Below are 23,172 nucleotides of genomic sequence, written 5' to 3' on the forward strand. Positions count from 1 at the left end.
GTCTAAGGAGAAGGGTGGCATAAAAATCAAATAAATCAAATAAATCAAATAAATAAAGAACACAATTAAATCAGCCACTTGACTGGCTCTGGCTCCATTTGTGCTCTTCAGGCCCACCGAAAAAAATATGTTTTGGGGGGAGCTTTATGAGATCATGAAATTGTGTGCTTCCCTTTCAGGTTGTAACTTCTTTATAGGGTTCTATTTATTATTTAAGTTTATAATCAGCATTTCTACAAAGAGAACCTTGGGTAGATTCAAACTGCCTGCTTGTCTCATTACCAATATAGTTATATCACTGAATGCAAGAGTGGATGTTGTAATCCTATTCTTACTCCCAGCCCAATACAAATGCATCGTGTGCCTATATTTTTCAGCTGTGATTCAGATATGCTATTTTCTACCTGAACCATCTTAATTCCTTCCGAGAGAATAAATCTTTGTTCTTTTTTGAATTTTTTTTATTAAGTATAAAAAATTCCATTTCTTAAATAGGCAGTGTGTTGTCTGCGTACAAATACTATTGAGAAATAATAATCATAATATTTACAATAATATTCATCAAATTAATATTGATCTCATAATAACCAACACAAACAGAAGTTAGAAATATGGAAATATATGAAAAGGGTTAATTTTATAAGGAAGGTTTAGTAAAACGGACATGCAATCTTTGTTCTGTTTTACAACAGTACTATACCACATTCCGTCCTCCTCAGCATCTACATTTTCCTATCTAATTTTGGCTGCCAGGCTGCTATGTTCTCTGTTGGTTGGCAGTCACTATCTTTAATAAAGTATTGGCTGAACCAATATTGGCCATTAAGTAAATTAACAGATCTCAATCATAGAAACTCACATTCCAGCCATCTCTCAATAGGCACTTGCTTTTGTTCAAATTTGATGAAGCATAATCTCCTTACTTTCAACCACCTGCTTACAATAATACAGATTCCTTCCCCTCCCTTCCCCTCCTCTCTTCTCTCCTCCTTTCCTTTCCTTTCCTTTCCTATTTGCTTTCAGTGTCCTAGTCACTAGAAAGGAATAGATACACTGACAGAAATTATGCTCTTTTGTTGCAGCTTTTGTTTTTACCAACACCACCAAAAAAAAGAAAAAACAAGCGTGAAAGAAGATCTATTGGAAAGGACAGTAAGACACTCAGGTTCTGCTACATTCCAACCTATAGAAAAATCTATTTTCTGTTGTTAGAAGTGAGGAATGGAGCATCGAGCTCTTTTCCAGAAGGCATTTCCTGACCATTTTTGATTCAGCCTATCACATTGGCTTCATATCAGAAGGAAAATGCCATGTAATTGCCAAGCTGGGTTTACTTACTCCAATTTTCTCCCTCTAAATAAGAGTGGATAATCTGAATCATATTGAATAACCCTGTTCTTTATTCCTACACATGGAAAGTTAGTGAAGGATATCTAATCCATTGAAGTGAGGCAACAGTTTTGTAAGTTTAAATTGGATTAAGGACTCATCAATACAGATGCTTACTGTGGGTAAAAAAATATGTTCCACTCACTGATTCGGAAGACATGATCATACCAGAAAAAAACTTCTTCTTATAGGCAGCCCACAGCCTGAGCCAAAGTGAAACTGAGCCAAAGTGTTTTGGCATGAAATTAATGATATTTTTTCCCTGGGCAAATGAAAAACCTCTCATCTAGACAATCCATGGCACATGGAGGAGACTTAAATGACACAATTGAGGGCTATGATAGGCTTACTTATAGCTAGACAGGTGTGCTGTAAACCTGCCCCATTCTTTTCAATGCAACACAAATCCTGTAGTGCTGACTTGGCTGCAAATCAGACAAGAAATTGACTACTGCAGATGGTTCCTCTTTTCTTTCTTTTTTAAAAAAGAGATCAGCTGACTGATGGATCTAGAACATGGAAACCTGAAATTGACTAGTTCCCTTTCAGCTTAACACATGCAATTGAAGGACTTAATTCTTGTGCTTCTAACAACCTGGCACCTGCTGTGTTAAACTCTTCCCATCTTCTCTTAATGGAATCTTGTTTTAAAAGGCTCAATCTATAACTTGTCACAGGTATGCCTTCAACATATGCTGTATATTTTCCCTTCCATACCTTTCATGAGTCAGTTTGGTGCAGTGGGTAAGGCATGAGGCTAGAAATTGGGAGACCAGAAGTTCTAGACCCATCTCAGCCACAAAGCCAGCTTGAGCCAATCACCCTCTCTCAGTCCTCAGTGGTAAGCCCCTTCTGAAAAACCTTGCCATCTGACATCTGAAGTAGTGCAAGGACTAGTTCAGAAGTCAGAAAATTACTTGAAAGATCAGCCCCACAGAGAAACCTTTTGAAGAACATACCTTAACAACTATGCTGTGCATGCTGTGATGTGATACAAACATCTATACTAGTAATGGCAAACCTTTTTTTCATTGAGTGCCAAAAGTTTGTGTGTGTGCACACTGTTGCATGTGCGCGAGTGCCCACACCCATAATGGAATGCCCTTCCCACATGCCCCGTTCCCTGCACATTGTTGTGGTTAGCTCTGGCCCAGCTCCTGCCCCAAGGACTGTGGATGTGGGGGAGACATCCACATGCTGCAGGCCTGTTTTGCCCCCAGTTGAATCTGCTGATGAAGGCTCCTCTGACCAAGAAGACATGAGTGACAGGGAGGAGGAGAGTGTGGCAGACAGCTTAGAAGGAGATCAATTATCTAGCTCCTCCTTGGATTCAGAACAAGAGTTAATGATACAGCCACGCATGCGGAGAGCGATGCATAGGCAACAACAACTGAGAGATTATTATCAAAGAAAATGAGGCCACCTGTGGTTGGGTGGGGCTGTGGTTATTAGTGAGGCTGCTATAAATAGCAGCCTGTGGGTTTAGCCATTGTGGAGGATTATCTGATCATTGTGTTTCCTGACTGCTTTACTGACTTTGACCTTTTGTGTGCTGATTTTTCCCCGCTTTGAAACTAAATCACTTTGTGAAAGAAGAAGGACTGTGAATTGCCTCACAGCTGCAAGCTAAGTATCACAGAACTGATAAGGGACTTGTACAAATTACCAGTTTGTTTGGAGACGAGTGCTCTTTGCTATACCAAAAGAGGGCTTGGTTTAAGTGAATTTTCATTATAAAGAACATTGTTTTGGATTTTCAAACGTGTGTGTGTGTGAAATTTGTACCTGTGAATTTTTGGGAGGAGTCTACCAGAGAGCCCGACAGAAAACACATGTGCGTGCGACCCTCTTGTTTTGACATCACATCCCAAAACAGTTGTAGGAGGGGGGAAAGTCTTCTTTCCCCAAATGGAGCTGGGAGGGAGGAAAACCTTGCTTGTCCAAACAGCGCTGGAGTGGAATCTCCAGAGATCTGGGAAAGTAAGGAGAAAGCCTAAACTTGTCTAACCCAAAAATCAGCTGGCCAATGGAAGGCAGGTGGCAGGCAGGCACACATGCACAGTGGAGCTGAGCTGGTCAATGTCTCATATGCCTGCAGAGAGGACTCCATGTGCCACCTGTGCCAGAGGTTCGCCATCACGGATCTATACAGTAACGTTTCAAACGACAGCTTTTCAACTACAATCCTCAATTCTCAACTGTATAAATCTTAAGGCTGCATCTTAATAGCTAATAGGTTGATAATCTATCAGATTAATAATTATTTTGGAAAAAAATATGTCAATCTGAGAGGTTTCTCCATAGTTGATGAGTTCTCTACCTTATATAGAACATCTTTCTTGACCTCTGGTTTAAAGAATTCATCCAGCAACTGTCTTTCAACTACACAAATTCAGTCAGCCACTTCACTACAACTAAGAAAGCTGTAATTTTGGGGTGAGGGATAGTTGGTCCTTTGAGGGGGGGAAGGGAGGGGGGGTTGAAATACCACTCAGAACACTTTCAATAATATAACCACTCTTAGTTTTCTTTCCAGCAGTTGATGTTTAGATTTCATTCAAGGAAACCCACCAAACACTACCCTCAAAGAATGAGGATAGCAGCACGGCATAATCCCTTTTGTGATGTGTATGATGGCTAAGGACAGTGCAATTTATACCAATGTGATGTTTTCTCAGCTACAGGATGAGATGAAAGCACAGAAAAAGAGCTATGCTAAGTTCTAAGGTACTTATGTGTGTTGTTACTTACTGAGGCTCTTGGACTGATCCACCCACACAGTGAAATCTCTCTGGAACAGTCTTCCAGTCTTTAGCCATTGTAACCATTGCCCCAGCATCTAGGACCCCATAGCCAAACAAGTGGTTGAATTCAAGGCCAACTCCATTTCTTCTCCACTTGTGAACTTCATCGTGAAGCTGGTTCCTTTTGGATGTGAGCACAGTCAAATGTTGCAAGTCCCTCCAGGTCAGATCCACACTGCCAGAAAGCAAAATAGGTATATGTGACATCTTTAGAAAATCTATTTTGGCAAAGACCACTGTACATCTCAGATGGTTGTTCTGTGTAAATAAGCAAGACTTTTAAAAATAGCAATTATTCATTCTTAAGACTCAATGAATCGTCAAAAGGAGAGGGAAAACTCTTCCATTCATGAAATTTCTTGCACTTTGTTTTAAGATGTGCAGAATGTGAAAATGAGGGGTTTTTTTTTTGAAAAAAAGTCTGCAATATCTCTTTTCTACCACTATTACTACTATCATTACGCACATCACCCCAGTGTTTTCCTTTGATTTGATTTTTGCTTAACACTTAAACTGGTGAATAATCACCTTTCAATAACTGGTGCTAACAAAGATTCATTATGGACTTTCTCAGAGCTGTGTTTTTTTAAAGGAAGACCAACGTTATGACCAACCCTATCTCTGTAAAACTAAATGATTTGAAAATTGCATTCAAATATATTTGAATGTTTAGAGCAGGGCAGTCAAACATGATGATGCTGTGATGATGTGAGTTTGATAATTCTTGCTTAGAGGGTTATTTCAGCCACCTAACTCCCCCTTACTATCCTGAAAGCTCTAATAATGTCTTATGGCAAATTCTGATTTAACAATCAAGGATAAGTACTATGCAATAAAATCAATATTTTAAAAAAATACATGGATCTGTGGATAAATAGTAGTACAGTATACCATTTTCCCACCAAAATAACACCTTGTCATATATTTTTTTGAACCCTGAAATAAGCACTTGGCTTTATTGCCATGTGCTCAAAGGCCCAATTGACCTTATTATCAGGGAATGTCTTATTTTTTGGGGGGAAAGCGTATCTAAGCAGGTGCTTCTGCCTGGGGTTGGGGTGTGTATCTGGGGGAAATGAGTGTGATGTCATTATTTAAGTCCTGCCCCTTTTGTATGTGTATGTTACAGTAGTGCATGACAGGTCTTGGTTTGTGGCATAATCTTGCAGATTTTGACATATACCCCAGCAGATGACAATGAAGGGGAAATAGAAGTTTGATATAGATATAGATACAGACATATAGTGCAGGTGGTGGGTTGCTCCCAGTCTGACCCAGTTCAGCAAACCAGTAGCAGTGGCTGCGAGAGTTTCCGCCTACCCACCCGGGATGCTTCTGCACATGTGAACCAATAGCGATGGGATTTAGAAGACAATACTGATATAGTGTAGATATACACGTGATATAAGATGATAGAAGATAGATTAGATCAGTGATGACGAACCTATGGGAGATGTACCACAGGTGGCACACAGAGCAATATTGGACAACATGTGAGGCGCTGCCCTATGTCAGCTTCAGCATGCATGCACACATGAGCCAGCTGATTTTCAGCCTTGGGGAAAGCCATTTTGCCTTCTGGAGGCTTCAGGAAGGCTTTGCACCATGAAGTGCGAAAAACCATTCAATGGGCAAACCGGAAGTTTAGAAAAACGGACTTCTGATTTGCTCATTGGGTTGTATTTTCCACTCTAGGGCTTCAGGAAGCTTCCCCAAAGCCTCTGGAGTCCAAATAACAGCACTATGGGCAAACCAGAAGTCGGGTGGGCAACAGGCAGGACAGGGTGGAACGCAGTTCCACCGGTGGAAATGAAGATGCATGTGCAGCTCCAGCTGATCGGTGGCTGTCACTTCCTGGATTACTGGTCTCAGCTCAGCTCTCCCTTTTCCCCCTGCTGCTGCTACTGCATCTGCGCTCCTTGTTTTTTCCTCTTTTTTCCTTCCTGGCCTAGGACGAGCTTCCCTCTCTCCTGCCCATCTCCCCTCCAGCCTCACGTGGCCACTTCCCGCCTGAGGTTCAAGCAGAAGGTGTGGGTGGAAGCGGCGCTGGCAACATTTATGTTTCTGGCAGCACCTGTTCGCTTAGCTACCCAGCCTGAGGTGGGGGGGGGGCAGGAAGGAGAGCTGGGAAAACACAAAGCAAATTGTCACGAGCGACACTGGTAAGGTTGTAAGTTGAGGATTTAACAGTTCACTTGAACAATGATGATAATTCAAGCCACTCCCACCTGGTCACATGGCCAGCAAGCCACTCCTACCAAGTCACATGATCATTAAGCCACACCCACAAAATAAACCACAGTGTGGCAGTAAAATTTTGGCTGCCCATTACTGCTTTTCTGTTTTTCTGAACTTTGTCCGTTTGGGCATTTTTTCACCATCCCAGGCTTCAGGGAGGCCTGTGTGCATGTGTGGGGCCGGGGGGGGGGATTGTGTGCATTAACAAGGAGAAGTGTAGAGGGGTGCACATGCATGAGGGGGAGGGAATGGGTGTGGGCATGTGCACGTGTGCTAGCACATGCACGCACACCCTTTTGGCACCTGCTTAGATATGCTTCCCCCCTCCAAACAAAGTTTTGCCATCACTGGATTAGATAGATCCTACATATCCAATAAGTGTGCTTAGAAGACTATAGAAATCAATACAGTATATTAAGAAATTATGCACAACTAAAAGCAATCAGGATGATAATAACTAAGCCATGCCAGGATTGAACAGGAGGAGACAGATCTTTAAGAGACCATGAGTTAAAAATGCATTAGAGAAATCAATAACTCTTCAAGAATAAGTGCCATCTTCCATGTACCTACTCTAATGTTAACCTAACTGAATTCCAAAGAATTAAGCCCTCTTGACAAGTTTCAAAAATATGTGCAGCCGATAAAGAGGCCATGATGGAGTCAATTGCATCAAAAGTGGTTTCAAGTTCTTTTGTCAATATAGGAAGATCAAGTAATACAGAAGCAACCTGCATGGTTTTAAATCCTTTTGAATTTTTTTAAAAAAATATCCTTTTCCTCCTTGCACAATTTCTAAAAAAACCCCAAAATCTGGTTTTCATGGGCAGCCTGCTTTAGATAGCAATTGATGTTCAGTTCATGGATGCTTAAAATTGGATTCCAAGCCATCGAGCGATTTGCATTTAGAACAAAATTGTTTTCACCTACTTTGCTTCCAGGGCCAGTGCAAACACTCCTGCAGCCTCTGGGGCAGCTGCAGATGTTCCTGAGTGGCGTAATGTACAGTTGCCATATAGATCTGTTGTAGCCTGCAACAAAGTACAAGCAGCTTAATTAGATAAATGATACTTGAGTCTTCAAGGCGTACAAAGAGATAACAAGAAATATTAAACAGAATAATCACTTCTTCCTAAGAAGTGTTCATTTTTTGTGTGTCCTTACTGGTAGTTTCTTGCTTGTGTAATGTAAGCATTGCTTACTGTTTTCTGTACCTAATTGTCTCCATGCCATTCTCCAAGGTTTCCTGCTCCGGGGTTTCTCACCTTTGGCAACTTTTAAGTGTGTGCACTTCAACTGCCAGAATTCCCCAGCCAGAATGGAAATTCTGGGAAGTCCCCACACCATAAAGCTGCCAAGGGTGAGAAGCATTACTCTAGAGCAAGAATGTCCAATTTGGCAACTTTACGACTTGTAAACTTCAACTCCCAGAATTTCATGTTGGTTGGAAAATTCAGGGAGTTGAAGTCCATAAGTTTTAAAGTTGCCAAGTTTGGATATTCCCGCTCTAGAACATATTCTAGGAGACAGAAAACCCCTACTGTAGGACATATTTAGGATAAATCTAGATAAAGGAGGATTGGCCATATATGATGTTTCCCAACTTACTTTTAATGGCAACTTCCTGTGAATGAGTTCCATTCATGGAGTTTATGGATAAAATTCACCACAGTATAACACCAAGAATGTGGTACATTTGTTTGTTGAGATTATGTAGTCACTACAGAGTGATATATTATGTATCTTTTGGTGTTAGATTTTTAGAGTAAACCAATCTTGTGATAATCATGAAATCAGCAATGTGGTTTCCATTATCAGCCAACCCAACCTTGACATTGTCTATTACAGAAAGAATTGAATCTGACTTTTATGGACTTTTTTTCCCATAGTTTTTTTTCCCAACAACAGGTAACTGGTTGTGTGGAACTTCAGATTTGATAGCAAGAAGTTTGACCACACAGATGTAAAGCCTGTATGCAGATCCTTAAACTAAATGTGAAGCTGGAGAATTCAGTGAGGAGAACATCTGTTTGCAATTCCTTAAAGTGCTTTTTCCTGAGTTGATGGGCAACTATCACTGTGCATTACAGCCAGATGGTTTCCATGTTTATAGTTAAAGGCTTTTTAATGTTATAGCAACTGTTTAATTAACATTTTACTGCATACATTTTTAATTTCCACATCTAGTTTTGCTTAATTTTAAAACTGAACTATTCTACCAAATGTACTTGCATATAGACTGACATTAATTGTTATCTGATACCAACTTCATGCATTTTCTCAAACAGGTTGAAACACAAAAAACATATACAGTATATTATATATATATATATATATATATATATATATATATATATATATATATATATGTGTGTGTGTGTGTGTGTGTGTGTGTGTGTGTGTGTGTGTGTGTGTGTGTGTGTCACATTTTTTTTGCTGAATTTGAAAATTGAGGGATTGATATATATCCTAGTCTCCCTTAATTTTCAAATTCAGCAAAAACATGCGACACATACAGAATATAGTTTTTCGGCTATGAATAAATGAACTGCCTCGGAAATGGCCTTGGGTTGGGCCAAGAGGCAAAAAAGGAGCTATGATGTTCCTTCAGTATACTAGGGTGATTCGACACAAAAAACATGTAACCCTTCCCTGGTACAGAGCTGAAGGGATTGGATACTGTAGCCTAGAGGTTAATTGTCTGCCTTACAAGGCAAAGGTTGAAAGTTCAAGTCCCAGTGAAGGTATGGCTAGCTGATGTGGCCAAAATAAGGCTGAAATAGATCTATCCTAGTCTCCCTTAATTTTCAAATTCAGCAAAACCATGCTGAATTTGAAAATTAAGGGAGACTAGGATAGATATATTTTGGCCCAATTATATATATATATATATATAATTGAAAACTTTTATTTAAAACAATATTAAAGTTATAATTCCTCAGATTATAACTAAAAGGTCACCACTGTTGAGTAGAGAGATGAAGATTGGCTTGCTTGATTTTCATAAAGAATTGTATGACCTTTCCATGTTTGTCTTCTCACCAAATAATGAGAATCTCCAAAAGTAAATGTCCTTTCAGCCAATCCTTAGTTTTTTCATTAAACAGCAGTAAAATAGGCTTTTTTCTCATCTAGTGTTATATATTGTTCCCTCAGGTTTCCAAAAATTATTGGGTGGATATTAGGGGAGCCATTATTCAATGTAGCAGCTGAATGAAGATTGATTAATAAAATATACAAAGGACAAAAAAAAGTAATTGTTCAACCTACCACACCAGCTTCAGGATTTCGCTTTCTCCCATTGCTAAAAGTAGAAGCTAAAGTTGAGGAACAACTTTCATCATATAAAGCTGTCCGTCCATCATTAATAGCTGAATTGATGGAGATAGTCCACATGCTTGATGCATATCCATCACAGTTACAGTCATCATAACTTCCTCCATCTCCAGAGGCCCAGACATAGATACTTCCCTTGCCACCACGGCCCTGCAGAACAGGTAAATCCAGGCAATCAATTTTAGCCATTCTATGTAAAAGATTTTTTAAATAATGATAGAGATATTAAGGTGAGGAAAAAGTAGTTTCATGTGGAATCCATGCAGAAGCCACAGGAGTGTTTTCCCACCATACCATCCCATTCCCTGGAATGGACATCAGATCTGAACTTTGGCTCTTGATTTTTCAAGACTACAAAAATGTGGGTGTAGAAGTTCTATCAAAAGTATTAATTATAAAGAGGAGGATACAGGGGCAAAATGCTGTGGTTTGGACTGGTTCGGGAGAACCATTAGCGGACATGTGACCTGGTTCACCGAATCATAGCAACGGCTGGCCGGCCATGCCCCTAAACTGGTTCCCCTTTTGCCATTTGCACTGCCCCACCTAGTCTCTGTTTTGCAGCTTGCCTGCCTGAAATGCTGCTCCCCTGATCTGCCTGCCTGGTAAGCCTACAAAGTGGTAGCTTACTAAGCTGCCCCTACCCTCCCACCATCCCAGCCTGCCTTTCCTACTCCATTCCCCATGGCCTGCAGCCCCAATATGTTTGCCTGCCTTCCACACAGTCTTCCTGGTGTCCCTGTGGACAGCTTGTGGAAGGTAGGCAAGCGGAAGGCTGGGTGGAAGGCAGACAATCATATTGGGGCCAATTGATCATGGGGAAGGGAGCTAACAGTCTTCCCGATGGTCTCACATAGTCACCCGCTTGCTTTATGAGGTCGGTGTCCAACCTGGCCCGGCAAGGGAATAGGTGGGTGACCCTTGGTGGAGACACACCTGTTGCTGCTCTGGAGCTGAGAGGGGCGGTGGCCAGGCTAGCCAGTCACAACACTCTTTGCCCTCTTTTCAGACCAAAAGGGTGCTGGACACTTTGGGGAGAGGGATCACTGCAGACTGTGCTCTCTCTTGGCGCAACCTGCTGAGTGGATTCTTCCCCACCCCTTTCTGTCTCTACCAAAGGCTGCCCACTTTAGAAGTCCCCCCACCTTGGAAGTCACGCTCTCCCCCCTTTTGCACCCGAGCTTTCAAATCTTATTTGTGGCTTCCAAACCTTGGATAGCTCCCTCCATGTACCCCATGGGCAACTAAAGTTCTGGATGGATTAGAAAGGGGTGGGTAAGAATATGCTCAGCAAGTTGCACCAGGAGAGACCACACTTGGCAGTGATCTCTCTCCTCAAAGTGCCTGGTACCTTTTCAGCCTGAAAAGTGGACAAAGAGAATGGTGACTGGCTAGCAACACCAACATTGGGCACTCAGTGCTGAGGACAGCTGTCATCTCCCTGCCCCATCGCCACTATCAGCTGGTTGCAACTGGAAGGTCCCTACCAGTCACTGATTGCCTGTGCTGCCCAGGGAAGCTGCTGCTTTCCTCCTCTTCTCCTTCTTCTCCTCCAGCTGACAAGTATTTTCCTTCCTTCCTTTAGCTTACCCAGGGACTGAAAATCAGCCACAAAAGGAGGGGGGGAAATGAGCACGAATGTCCCCAAACAAGTCAGAGATTTAAAGAGACCACGACTGCTGGGGTTCTTTTTTTTTTTGGAGGTTTAGAAAGCCAGTTTAATGAGTTTTGCAACATTTTATAAGTTGACCATGCCACCCAGTCACATGCCCACCAAGCCATGATCACCAAGCCACACCCGCCGAACTGGTATGGAAATTTTTAGATTTTACCACTAGGAGCATAACATATAAAGGACCCCAAATATCACTCCAGCTCTCCATTAAACTTCCAGTTCAGGGCAGAACAATTTAAATAATAATAAAGTCTTCCTTCCACCTTCAGCCCTAGAACTGAAGAACTGAACTGGAAAGACTTGTATGGGTAAAGCACATTAACAAATGGGTAAAAATGCTCTGCTTATACAGATAAAACACACAATTACTCAAAGTGATACATTACTGAGTTGTTTACATTTCTGTTTTAAAGATTTTCTCAGCCAATTTCACAATCTGTTGTACTCCCATTTATCATTATATTTACTCAGCTGCTGAAATTTTTTCCAGCAGTGAACTAAGGCAGCCCAGGAAAATCAATGCAGGGAATAATAGGAACAGAACTTGCCCCTTTATAACAATGGAAAGAAGTCCACGTAACTTCCCAGGGCACTTGATTCTCTAACAACCGCCGACTATTAAAATCTTAAGCTCTGACACATATTTGATACCAGTAGGAACTTTCTTCCCAATCCAGGTAGCAGATCTGTAACATCCAATTTAGATCAGGACCACAGAAAGAAGGACAAACAATTACCACTCTAGAGCTATTGAGATTCAATTTACTTCTTAGACATATAGAGAGATGGACAGACAGATTGTATTTTTCTATTTGAGCAATCAGCTAACCTTCAGTGTCATTGTCCTTTTCTTGAACACTAATAATCCAATTACAGAAGCTAGTCTACAACTTACATAGGTTTGTGGCACAGCTATATCTCTGTACTATCACTGAATTGGGGAAAAAAAAGGTTTGTGGCCTTTCACAATGAGTCTCACTGACTACAAACAATTACCACTATTTAAAGTTTCAACAATCTGGCTATAAGTAATCCTGGGATTTACAATCACAATGGAGCTCCAAATTCCCAGTTGCTAAACAAGGCAGTTCAGTGAGTTTTATCCCCATTTTATGTCCTTTTTGCCACAGTTGTTAAGTGAATCGGTGTAGTTGTTAAGTGAATCATGAGCTGGTTAAGCAAATCTGGCTTGCTCCATTGACTTTGCTTGTCGGGAGCAACCACAACAGGAGCTGGCTGGGAAGGTTACAAATGGTGATCACATGAACCTCAGATGATGCAGCTGTCATATGCACATGCCAATTGACATGTGCCTGATTTTGAACTCGTGACCCTGGGAATACTGCAATGGTCAGAAGTGTGAAAAATGGTCATAATTTTTTGTAATACTGTTGTAACTTTGAACGGTCACCAAACAAATGATTGTAAGTTGAGGACTACCTGTATGAATACTTCTTGAAAAGAATGGAAACTAATCAAGGAAAGAAGTAACCTAGAACTAAGAAGAAATTTCCTGACAGTTAGAACAATTATTCTGTGGAACAACTTGCCTCCAGAAGTTGTAAATGTTCCAACACTAAATGTTTTTAAGAAGAGATTGGACATTAATTTGCCTGAAATGTTATAGAGCAGTAGTTCTCAACCTGGGGGTTGGGACCCCTTTGGGAGTCAAATTACCGTTTCACAAGGGTTGCCTAAGACCATGGGAAAAGACAAATTTCCCATGATGTTAGGAACCAAAAGCTTCTATTCTGGCACCTTGGAATATATTTTTACAATCTGACCAATCAGGGGTTTACAATGGGGGTGTCCCTTTGACCTTCCTGCCAATCAACTTAAAGCTTTGTTGGGAGAATTGGTGCTAGACTTATGGTTGGGGGTCACCACAACATGAAGAACTGTATTAAGGGGTTGCGGCAGTAGAAAGGTTAAGAACCACTGGTATAGAGTCTCCAGCTTGACCTGGATGTTGGATTAGAACACCTTCAAGGTCCCTTACAATTCTGTTATTCTATTCTGTTCTGTTCTATTCTGTTTCATTCCGTTCCATTGCAACTCTACTCTACTCTACTTTTATTAAATATTATGGCTCATTTTAATTCTGCTCCTCTGATTAAAATGTGGGACTGGTGGAATATATTATTTAGCTTTCAATGAAGAAAATTAATCAGTGATAGACATAAACAGTAGCCAGTGGTGAGTGACAGTCTTTCAATATTTTGCTTCATTGCAGAATCTTCAAGTTGAGACCACATACAGTGGGGAAATTGTATTTTCCTTATTCACAGCTAAAACAGGAATGGAAGAATAGGTTTTAAAAAACATTAGAACAGGAGAAGGAGGAGGGTTGGTGAAGGAGGAGGGTTGCCCAATATTTCTTCCTGTCACTTCCACCTTTCTGTCATCTTTAACAGGCATTGCCAAACAGGCTTTGCCAAAGAAGAAATAAATCATAAGTTCTTATATATATTTGACATTGTTATCTGGTTTGTTCCCCTCTCCTCCATTCTCTGCCAAACTGTACTGTCAACCTAGCTCAATGTTTGTAGCATTTTAATATTATGGTCAAGCCAACAGATCAAAAACATCAACTGCAGGAAATAGTTCTGATCTCCTTATATGTTAAAAGGAATTTGATAGGCACACCTAGTTGGTAAAGGAATCTCAGGTTAAAGAAAAGTGATAGGTAGTTTTGCAATCTTCTGTATACTGTAGAACAATTCTAGTAGCAACAAGGAATATAAAAATATTAAGCGGCCCCAAGAAAGGAGTATTCCAAATAACATTGGGCAAATATGCCTTCAACTCTTCCCTTTTGCATTGGTAATTTCTTGAAGTCAGGAGGAAGACCATTACTTTTCTCCCTTTCAAATTCTTTCTGTTTCCTTTTTCACCTCTTTTCACCTCCCATTTCCTCAGAATGCATTACATGGATTAGGCAATACTTTTTACCTAAAGTGGAAATTGTGGTAAAAGGAGGGGAAACCCCCCCCCTCACACACATTTTTCTCCATCTCTCTCTCCATCAGTAGCTGAACTCATTTAAACAACTTTAGACATATCCAGGATTTATTTTCCACTCTCAGCACGTCTTTTTTTCTGACCCAAAAGAGAAAACCTCTTTGAGTTATCAGATAGCAGACCCCAGCAGAGAATCAACTCAAGACTATCCTATGCGACTGTGTGACTGTCAAGCAGATAGAAACCTGTCAGAATAATTTTCTGAGCTGAGTACACAAATGACCAGGTTGAAATTATCACTATGCAAAGATTTAATTGTCTGAAGAGGTCTGTTGGCTTGTCTCAGTTAGCTATGCTATGAAACCTTCGACAATACCAAGCAGAGAATTTTAATAGAGCGTGGATGTGTGATAAAGCCAAGACACAGACTTAGTTAAATAAGTATTATTTACATATAAACAGAATATAAACAATCCAAAATATGCACGTAGCAAATACAGAACAATACAGAATATAGATAATAAGCACAAAGCTAAAATATAATAGATAAAGCACAAAGCTAAAATACAATAAGATAGATAAAAGCACAAAGCTAATACAAGCACGGAGCTTAGAAAAACAACTCCCCCGTCTCTGGCAAATATAAAGTAACAAGGAAAGGACCAAGCAAGATCATGAGCTTTTATAGCTTCAATGACGACATAGCCTTGAACATTTACTCTGCAATTAAATGTTAACTCTTTGAGTGCACATTAACCCTTTAAGCACAAGTTTGGTATAGTTTACAATATGCAGTTTATAATGGCAATCCCTAACACACATGTACCCTGTACTAACAAGGTCTATAATGCTGGGAAATGTGAACGGAAAGGGAACAAGAGGACAACCAGCAGCAAATTGGATGGACTCTGTTATAGCAGCAATGCATGTAGCACTGGAAGATCTGAAAGAACAGGGTGGGGAATGATTAGCAACCACATAGATAAGATGTTCTCCATGATGAACTGTCTCTATCCTTGTTGTTCAGGTCTTCCAACTGTGCACTCATTACTACTGTAACTGAGTCTCTCCACCATGCTACCTATACCCTTCTTCTCTTTCCTTTTGCTTTTCCCCAGCATTAGAACTACAGTAATACCTCGTCTTACGAACCTAATTGGTTCCGGAAGGAGGTTCGTAAGGTGAAAAGTTCGTAACATGAAACAATGTTTCTCATTGGAAACAATGTAAAAGCGATTAATGCGTGCAGGGGGGGAAAAAACCCCAAGATGGCGCTCCACTGGGCACTGCCGCCCGGCTGTCACCTTTTAAAACAGCCAGGGGGATTCTTGGTGTTCTCCTGAACCCAAACCCAAACTTTTCGGGTTCGGGAGGCTGCCGAGAAGCGCCGCCGCCCACCTGTCACTTTCTTAAACAGCCAGGCACTTCTCGGCGGCCTCTGGAACCCGGATCCGAACCTGAACTTCCAGGTTCAGGTTCGGGAGAATGCCGAGAAGCCCCCCTGCTGTTTAAGAAAGTGACAGGCGGGCGGCGGCACTTCTCGGCGGCCTCCCGAACCCGAAAAGTTCGGGTTTGGGTTTGGGTTCAGGAGAACACCGAGAAGCCCCCTGGCTGTTTTAAAAGGTGACAGCCGGGTGGCGGTGCCCAGCGGAGCGCCATTTTGCAATCTGCGGTGGGTTCGTAAGGCAAAAAAAGTCTGTAAGAAGAGGCAAAAATTTTCTGAACCCTGGGTTCGTATCTCGAAGTGTTCGTATCACGAGGGGTTCGTATCACGAGGTACCACTGTATTTCCAGAGAAATAGATCTTTACACAGTGGGACTGAAATAGGAGAATGTAAGCCTGGTCATTTGTGCCTCTAATGATCATTCTGAATTGATTTGTCCATTGATCCATTTCTTTGTTTTCTTTGTTGTCCCTGGTATTCTGAGAAGTCTTCTCCCACAGCAAACCATCAATACTTTTCCTAACTTGCTTCTCTAAAGTCCAATTTGTGCTCCCATAGATTGTTACAGTTAATACCATGGTTTTCACAATATCTCTGTAGATATAGACACATCCTGGTACCTGAATATTTTTTCCATGGATTTCACAATTATTCTACCAGGTTTTGTTGTCAGTATTTGATCAATATAATTATTAGCCAGAAATGCATGAAAGTGAAATCTGAGTGGAAAATTGCATTTATTGGCATGGACTGAATGTAAGAAAACGTTGTAGGATCAATATGTGTTGATCATACACACATATCTGATTTGTATTTGATAAACAACACAGTACAAAGCTAGATAGTAAAACAATCACAAATCCTATTAAACAAAACTGATATTTAAAAAGATTGTAATTAAATAAATGAAAAAAGAAGCACTTTAAGTGGCCTCCTTAGTACTTATATGTACTACAGGTACTACATATGATCTGAAAACATCTGGATGGTCACCAGATGGCAGGAAAGAGATATAGAAAAACAACTGGTTCTTGTACCATAAACAACAAAGAGCACAGTCCTCTTAAATAAAGAGTACCACTGACATCATATTTCTTAACCATAATATCGTCTGCCCCAACCTTCGATTAATTTTTTTGCTACAAGAATTAGAAATAAAAATCAAGTTACTTTGAACACTTGCAACAAAAGAAAAGAAATAAAGTAATGATTCTCATTTTAAAAATGTCCATGCTTTTCCTTTCACCAGAGAATCCAATTACAGTGCCATGATTAAATTATAAATTCTTAATGCTTCTCTTTAGGTAATCATTTCTACCTTTGCAGAGTGTCCCTAAGGCAGAGCTAAGTTATTGAAGCAATATAATGTTCCCTCAGCACTATCCGCATTTGAGTGGAGAAGGAACAGATCACAACTGAAATAAATGAACCGAGCCTCTGAAGGCCTTCCTTTAAATTGGACTGGCCAAGGGCAGGGGGCAGATAGCTATCAGCTTAGTTAACTATTTTTAGAAGAACAAATAGAAACTTGAAACAAGCAGCAATAAAGCCAGACATATAAATGAAGGCACAAGAGAAGCCAATACAGTATGCCAATTTTTAGTGCCTTGTTAAACTGCTCATAAACAGCAAGACGTATAAACAATGGAACTCATTATAAGTCTCCAATGTTCCTTTCCCACACATGATATGTCAGTTTGGAGGTAGTATGGGAAAACAGTTGCTACCTTCCTGCTATTCTGTCTTCATTCCCAGTATCTACCTCATAGTATTCATATTTCATGAATAGAATAGAATAACAGAGTTGGAAGGGACTTTGGAAGTCCTCTAGTCCAACCATCTACTTAGTTAGGAAACCCTAAACCACTTCAGACAAAATTATTATCCAATCTCTTTTCTTAAAAACTTCCAGTGTTGGAGCATTTATAGCTTCTGGAGGCAAGTTGTTCCATTAATTGTTCTAATTGTCAAGAAATTTCTCCTTAGTTCTATATTACTTCTCTCCTTGATTAGTTTCCAAGACAGTTTTCAAGACAGTGGTGAAATGTATTTTTTTTTTGCCACCAGTTCTGTGGCACGGCTTGGGGTCATGTGACTAGGTACAGCCCCTTCAACACATGCACACATCCAAACTAGGCTATCTTCTTCGACATCATTTCTTCCTTTGTTTCAACCATCACAGTAACCACTGAGGAGATGTTGAGATTTTGGAAGGCTAATATAAAAATTTGCAATTGTTGACATCCATTCTATAAACATGATACATATTATCCCATGTGTATTGTTTTGAAAGAATATTGGTTATCAAATCCAATGTTATTACCAAATATATTTCAAGTCCCATTGAAATATATTTGGTAATAACACTGGAAGGTTTAAAAACTTAGAAGTGAGAGACAGGGATTACTGGGTTAGATGTATCCTGATTTAATATCAAACAAATCCCTTTAAGCAAAGAAGTTGAATTAAATATTCTACAATTAATTAATCAATCAGTACAGTCATTGTATGCTGCATCCTAACCACATCGGTTAAAAAACTTTGGAAATAAATTTACAGTGAGCAAAATTATAAATGGAACAAAAAATGCAAGGATTAAGAAAACTGAATATTAGCAGCTAGCTCAAATGTATTAAAAACAGGGGTGCAATTCAGAACAAGGAATTAGCAATAAAGATAGCTTTTAGACTCATATGCTACTTCACCGTGCTTTACAGCCGTCTCTAAGTGGTTTACCGAGTCAGCATATTGCACCCAACAACCTGGGTTCTCATTTCACTGACCTCGGAAGGATGGAAGGTTGAATCAATCTTGATCTAGTCAGGCTTGAACAGCCAAGCTCAGGGGGATCCAATAATCTCTTTCCTTAACTTGCCTTGAACGGAAACTGTAAAGATCATACCATTCCTAGCAAGATAGGACTCAGCAATAAGAGCATTAGGCAGCAAGGGATTAAAATGTTCTTTTATTTTCTAAGGAAGAGGCTTCCCCCCAAAGCAACAAAGTTTTGTGTTGGCTAAGATTTGCTATGGAGTTCATTAGGGTTCAGTCAAATTCTTAGAAATAGATGTAATACTGGAAGATTGCCATTTTTTGAAATTAAAAAGTAATAAAGTAATAAAATAATAAAGTAATAAAGTAGTAAAGTAATAAAGGCAGTATCTGTGGGCAACTTGGTGCAGCCCACTTTAAAAGAGGCTGGACAGAAAACAGAGAATTTTTTTCCTGATATCCAGGGACTTCACTTTAAAAAGAACTTAAAAGTGGCTACATTTTTCAACTGCTACACCTTCCTCATTATTTCTTTCTTTTAAAAGAAAATTATTGCATTGCTTTTTAGCAACTTGTGGGCTCCAAAATCAAATAAGGAGAGCCAGGGCTAAGGGCCAGCAATTGCCCACACTTGTTTCACAGAAAAATAATTATTTCATATCTGGATTGTTATCTTTTCTTGAAAACTCTGAACCAAACAGCTGTGACTCCATTTGCAATGCATAAAACTCATGGAAAAGGCTCTATATAGGGGAATTACCAAGCCGCTGATCCAAATTATTGTGTGACACTGAATTTACTGCAAGCAGCTGCTTTATGAATCACCTTAGCTGAATATGATGAAAAACACTATGTTTCATATCATTCCCAATTATGTAGATTCCACTTTAATTGCAACAAAAATGAGGATCTCAGACTGGAGCAAGAGAATGTTGTTATATCGCTTCTCCGATACTGAAAATAATCGCTTCCTGGAAGCTAGCACATTAAAATTCTTGACATGTCTTTCTTGCTTGGCTAATATTTCAGTTTTCCTCATTTATTCATGTGTAATCTCCTTGGAATATGATAATCAAAATCAAACCCTGGCAAGCAAAATGAGAGTCTCCATGTTTATTCATGTCAGAGTTTTATTAAAAATCCATGACATGGCTGTTGAATAAGTACCACATTTTTCAGAATACAAGATGCATCTCCCACTCCCAAAAGAGGCAGGAAATGTCAGTGTATTTTATACATTGAATACATCCATTTTTGGCCTCCGCCCCCACACCCCATTTTTTCAAAAATTGGCCCCATTTTCCACAAAAATTGGGTGCTCAGAGGGTTTGGGAGGCCTGCAGAGTGCTCCTGGGGGCTGGGGGAAAATACCCCAAGTTTTGCAAAAAAGGGGGGGTATATTTGCCTTCTCTCAGCCCCCAGGAGCATTCTGCAGATTCCCCAGACCTTCTGCACACCCCATTTTTGCAAATAAACAGGTCAAAACAGATCCGTTTTTGTGAAAAACAGAGTGCGCAGAGGGTTTGGGAGGCTTACAGAATACTTCTGGGGTGGACAAAACCTTTTTTCCCTTACTTCTTTAAAATCTTAGTGCGTCTTATAGTCTGAAAAATATGGTACTTTCCTATTTTGAAAGTATTATTGGAGCTCCATCATGACTAGTTTCCAAATAAAGACCATTTTTACATTGTGCACCCATTTTCAGGGTTGCAGGTAGTTCTCGACTTACAACTGGTTGTTTAACAATTGTTCAAAACTCCAAAAGGGTGTTTTATGAGCCATAAAACACTTCTGGCCATCATAAAACATTTTGCTGCAGTCCCCCTGGTCATGTGATCATTATTTGGGTGTTTGACAATTTATTTGCACTTACAACCAAGATGTTAAGGGCCCTTCAATCATTTGCAAACTTCTCTGTTAGCTTTCCCAGAAAGTCAATGAGGAAGCTGCCAAGGAAGCTGCTGCCACCTGCCCAAAGATTTCCCCTCCCTTCCATGCAGGGGAAATCATATAATAGCAGGGTTAGAAGGGGCCTTGGAAGCCATCTAGTTCAACCCGCTGCACCAGCAGGAAACCTGATATTATCTGGATTATTTTGGTACCTCTAAACAGAGAGGAAAATTGCCAGAAAGGAGAAGGAATTTACTAGGACAAGGCCACCATGCAGAGGAAGGCAGAGATAGTCCTTGACTTATGACCACAACTGAGCCCAAAATTTTGGTTGCAAGAGATTGTTAAGTGAGTTTCACCACATTTTACTCAATCCAGTAAATACCACCTCTGATTGGCCCTATCCCCATCTATTCATTGCCTTAGCTGATTCCAGTTGATCGGGAGGTAATGGGGATTTTGCAGTAATCTTCTCCTGGAGTGGGATGGGAATGGAGATTTTACTGCTACGTGCACCAAGCCAAGCCATGCTAACCAAGCCATGCCCACAGAACCAGTAGTAATTTTTTTAAAAAAATCCCACCCTTGTTGAGCTGTATTTAGCAGAGTTATTAGTTTTTCAGATAAAGGATTATTTTCAAATAAAGATAATTCATATAAGAATATCTTGGAGCTAGATTGATTGATCTACAAAGGCAGAGGATATCTCAAGAAATAGAAAGCACTCCTTCCTACTGTAGTTAATTGAAGGAAGGTGTTGATTGTATCCACATGTTTGGTTTAATATTGTTGTTATGCACATTTTTGTAGATGTCAGTTCTGCTTGGTTATTTGCAGCTCAACTAACCATATGTGGGTTGGTAATCCTATAGTATAAACTATGGAATGTACATCAAGTTGAATTTCACAGGTCTGTTTTGGAACTAAGTATGTAGATAACTGGAACTTTAGTTACTTGATAATCCCCAAATAGAGAACCCCAGTTATTGGCTGTGATTATTTTATGTAAACTGCTTTCAAACCAATCTGATACTTGAGCTGTTAAAAACCAATGACTCACAATGGAGCTTCACTGGAAACTTGCCATAAATCATGAAAAGATCTTAGAAGATTAAACATCACTGGCAAATTTGTATACAATTTAAATTATCAAGAGCTATCCGAATGTTGAAACCTAGTAAAGATAGCAAAATAGGGCAATATTAAAGGCATTCAGGGAAGGCAATGTGCAAACAAGGAAGCAATCTTGGGTTCTATTATTCGATATTAAACTCTATAGGGTTAGGGCAATTTAAAATAAATCAAATTATTCATCCAACTAGACCGCCTAAAATAATTCAGGTTGATATTATTCCAGATTTCTAGCAACTATTTTTATTTTATTTTTTGAACCATTATCAAAGCAAACTAGAGGAAGGGGATCTGATAATAATCAATATGAAATTGCATTGTTACAAGACAGAATATATTTTGAAGGTCATGCTTCCAATCTATAACATTTTCCTTTCTTGCCATTTTCATACTGCCTAAGCTTTCAGCTAGAACATCTTAGCAGGGGGTACTAATTATCAGGGTTTTTTTTGGCAGCAACCATTGACTGTTTTCCAAAGAAAAGAAAAAGCTTGGATGTTTCCCTGCATAATTCAAAGTCTGAAAATAGAATGGGAGCAAGGGAGCAAGAAGAACCCGAGAAAGTACACAGCTATCTTGCTTCTGGTGTTGTTTAAATATAGGCAATGTTTTGCCTTGTCTTTTAGAGGCATGTTCCTAAAAGTCCTAATCCCCAAATACTTTGCCAAGGGCATCTGGGAGGAGGGGCAGTGACAAGTGTGAGATTATTTCAACATGCACATATTGTTATTTTGGCATTATTATAATCTTTTATGGAGAGTGAATATGTGTACCACTGTGGCTACCATCCAGTGATGGGCTCCTACAGGAACAGTCAGGTACGCAGAACCAGTAGAAAAATTTTGGTCAGGTACAGAGAACCGGTAGAAAAAGTTTGAATTTTTTTTCTTTTTTCCCCCTTCTGGGCTGTGGGGATATTTTTCCTATCACAGTAATGAGGTTGAATGTGTATAATTTTAGAAGAGCTGTGCGTGCATGTGTGTGTGTGTACATACACATACAGTTTATATAGTAGATAATGTATGTTTTTGTGTGCCTGTGTGCAATATGTATGTACACATATGGCATATGTAAATAGAATTAAATAGTATATTTTGGATGTTCAGCAGTAGTGAATAGATAGGGAAATTGTATCTCTTTGAGTTGAGGAGAGGCCTTCACTGCTACCATCCCTGTCCTACTGTCCTATTGTTCTCTTTTATCATTACTTTTTACTTATGTTTATACAAACTCCTGCTATTTTATACATGTTTGACAAATAATAGATAGAAAGACCGACTGATGGATAGGTAGGTAGCTAGGTAGAGAGAGAGAGGGGGAGAGAGAGACAGAGAGACAGAGAGAGAGAGAGGGAGGGAGGGGAGAGAGAGAGAGAGAGAGAGAGAGAGAGAGAGAATGGATCTGAAAGAATCCACAATGCGAGTCACATAATCTCGCACTGATGTACAGTGGGAGAAATTCAGAGGCCTCGTATTAGTTTCAGCTCAAGGCAAAGGATCAGGGTTGATGATGAAGAGGCATACAATTATTT

The 23,172-nt window shown here is 39.9% G+C and overlaps 1 protein-coding gene across 2 annotated transcripts in view; it reads right to left on the reverse strand.

The window, feature by feature from the left end:
* Positions 1-23,172, reverse strand: part of PCSK2 (proprotein convertase subtilisin/kexin type 2) — a 137,099-nt gene that overhangs the window by 5,599 nt on the left and 108,328 nt on the right. For both annotated transcript variants that reach the window (XM_070732583.1, XM_070732582.1), the window contains exons 9-11: positions 9,702-9,917; positions 7,362-7,462; positions 4,141-4,368 (exon numbers count right to left, since the gene is read on the reverse strand). In XM_070732583.1, the coding sequence (XP_070588684.1) occupies positions 4,141-4,368; positions 7,362-7,462; positions 9,702-9,917 (545 nt within the window). The remainder of the gene's footprint in view (positions 1-4,140; positions 4,369-7,361; positions 7,463-9,701; positions 9,918-23,172) is intronic.

Source organism: Erythrolamprus reginae, chromosome 1 (genome assembly GCF_031021105.1).
Source record: "Erythrolamprus reginae isolate rEryReg1 chromosome 1, rEryReg1.hap1, whole genome shotgun sequence".
NCBI classification, from domain to species: Eukaryota; Metazoa; Chordata; class Lepidosauria; order Squamata; family Dipsadidae; genus Erythrolamprus; species Erythrolamprus reginae.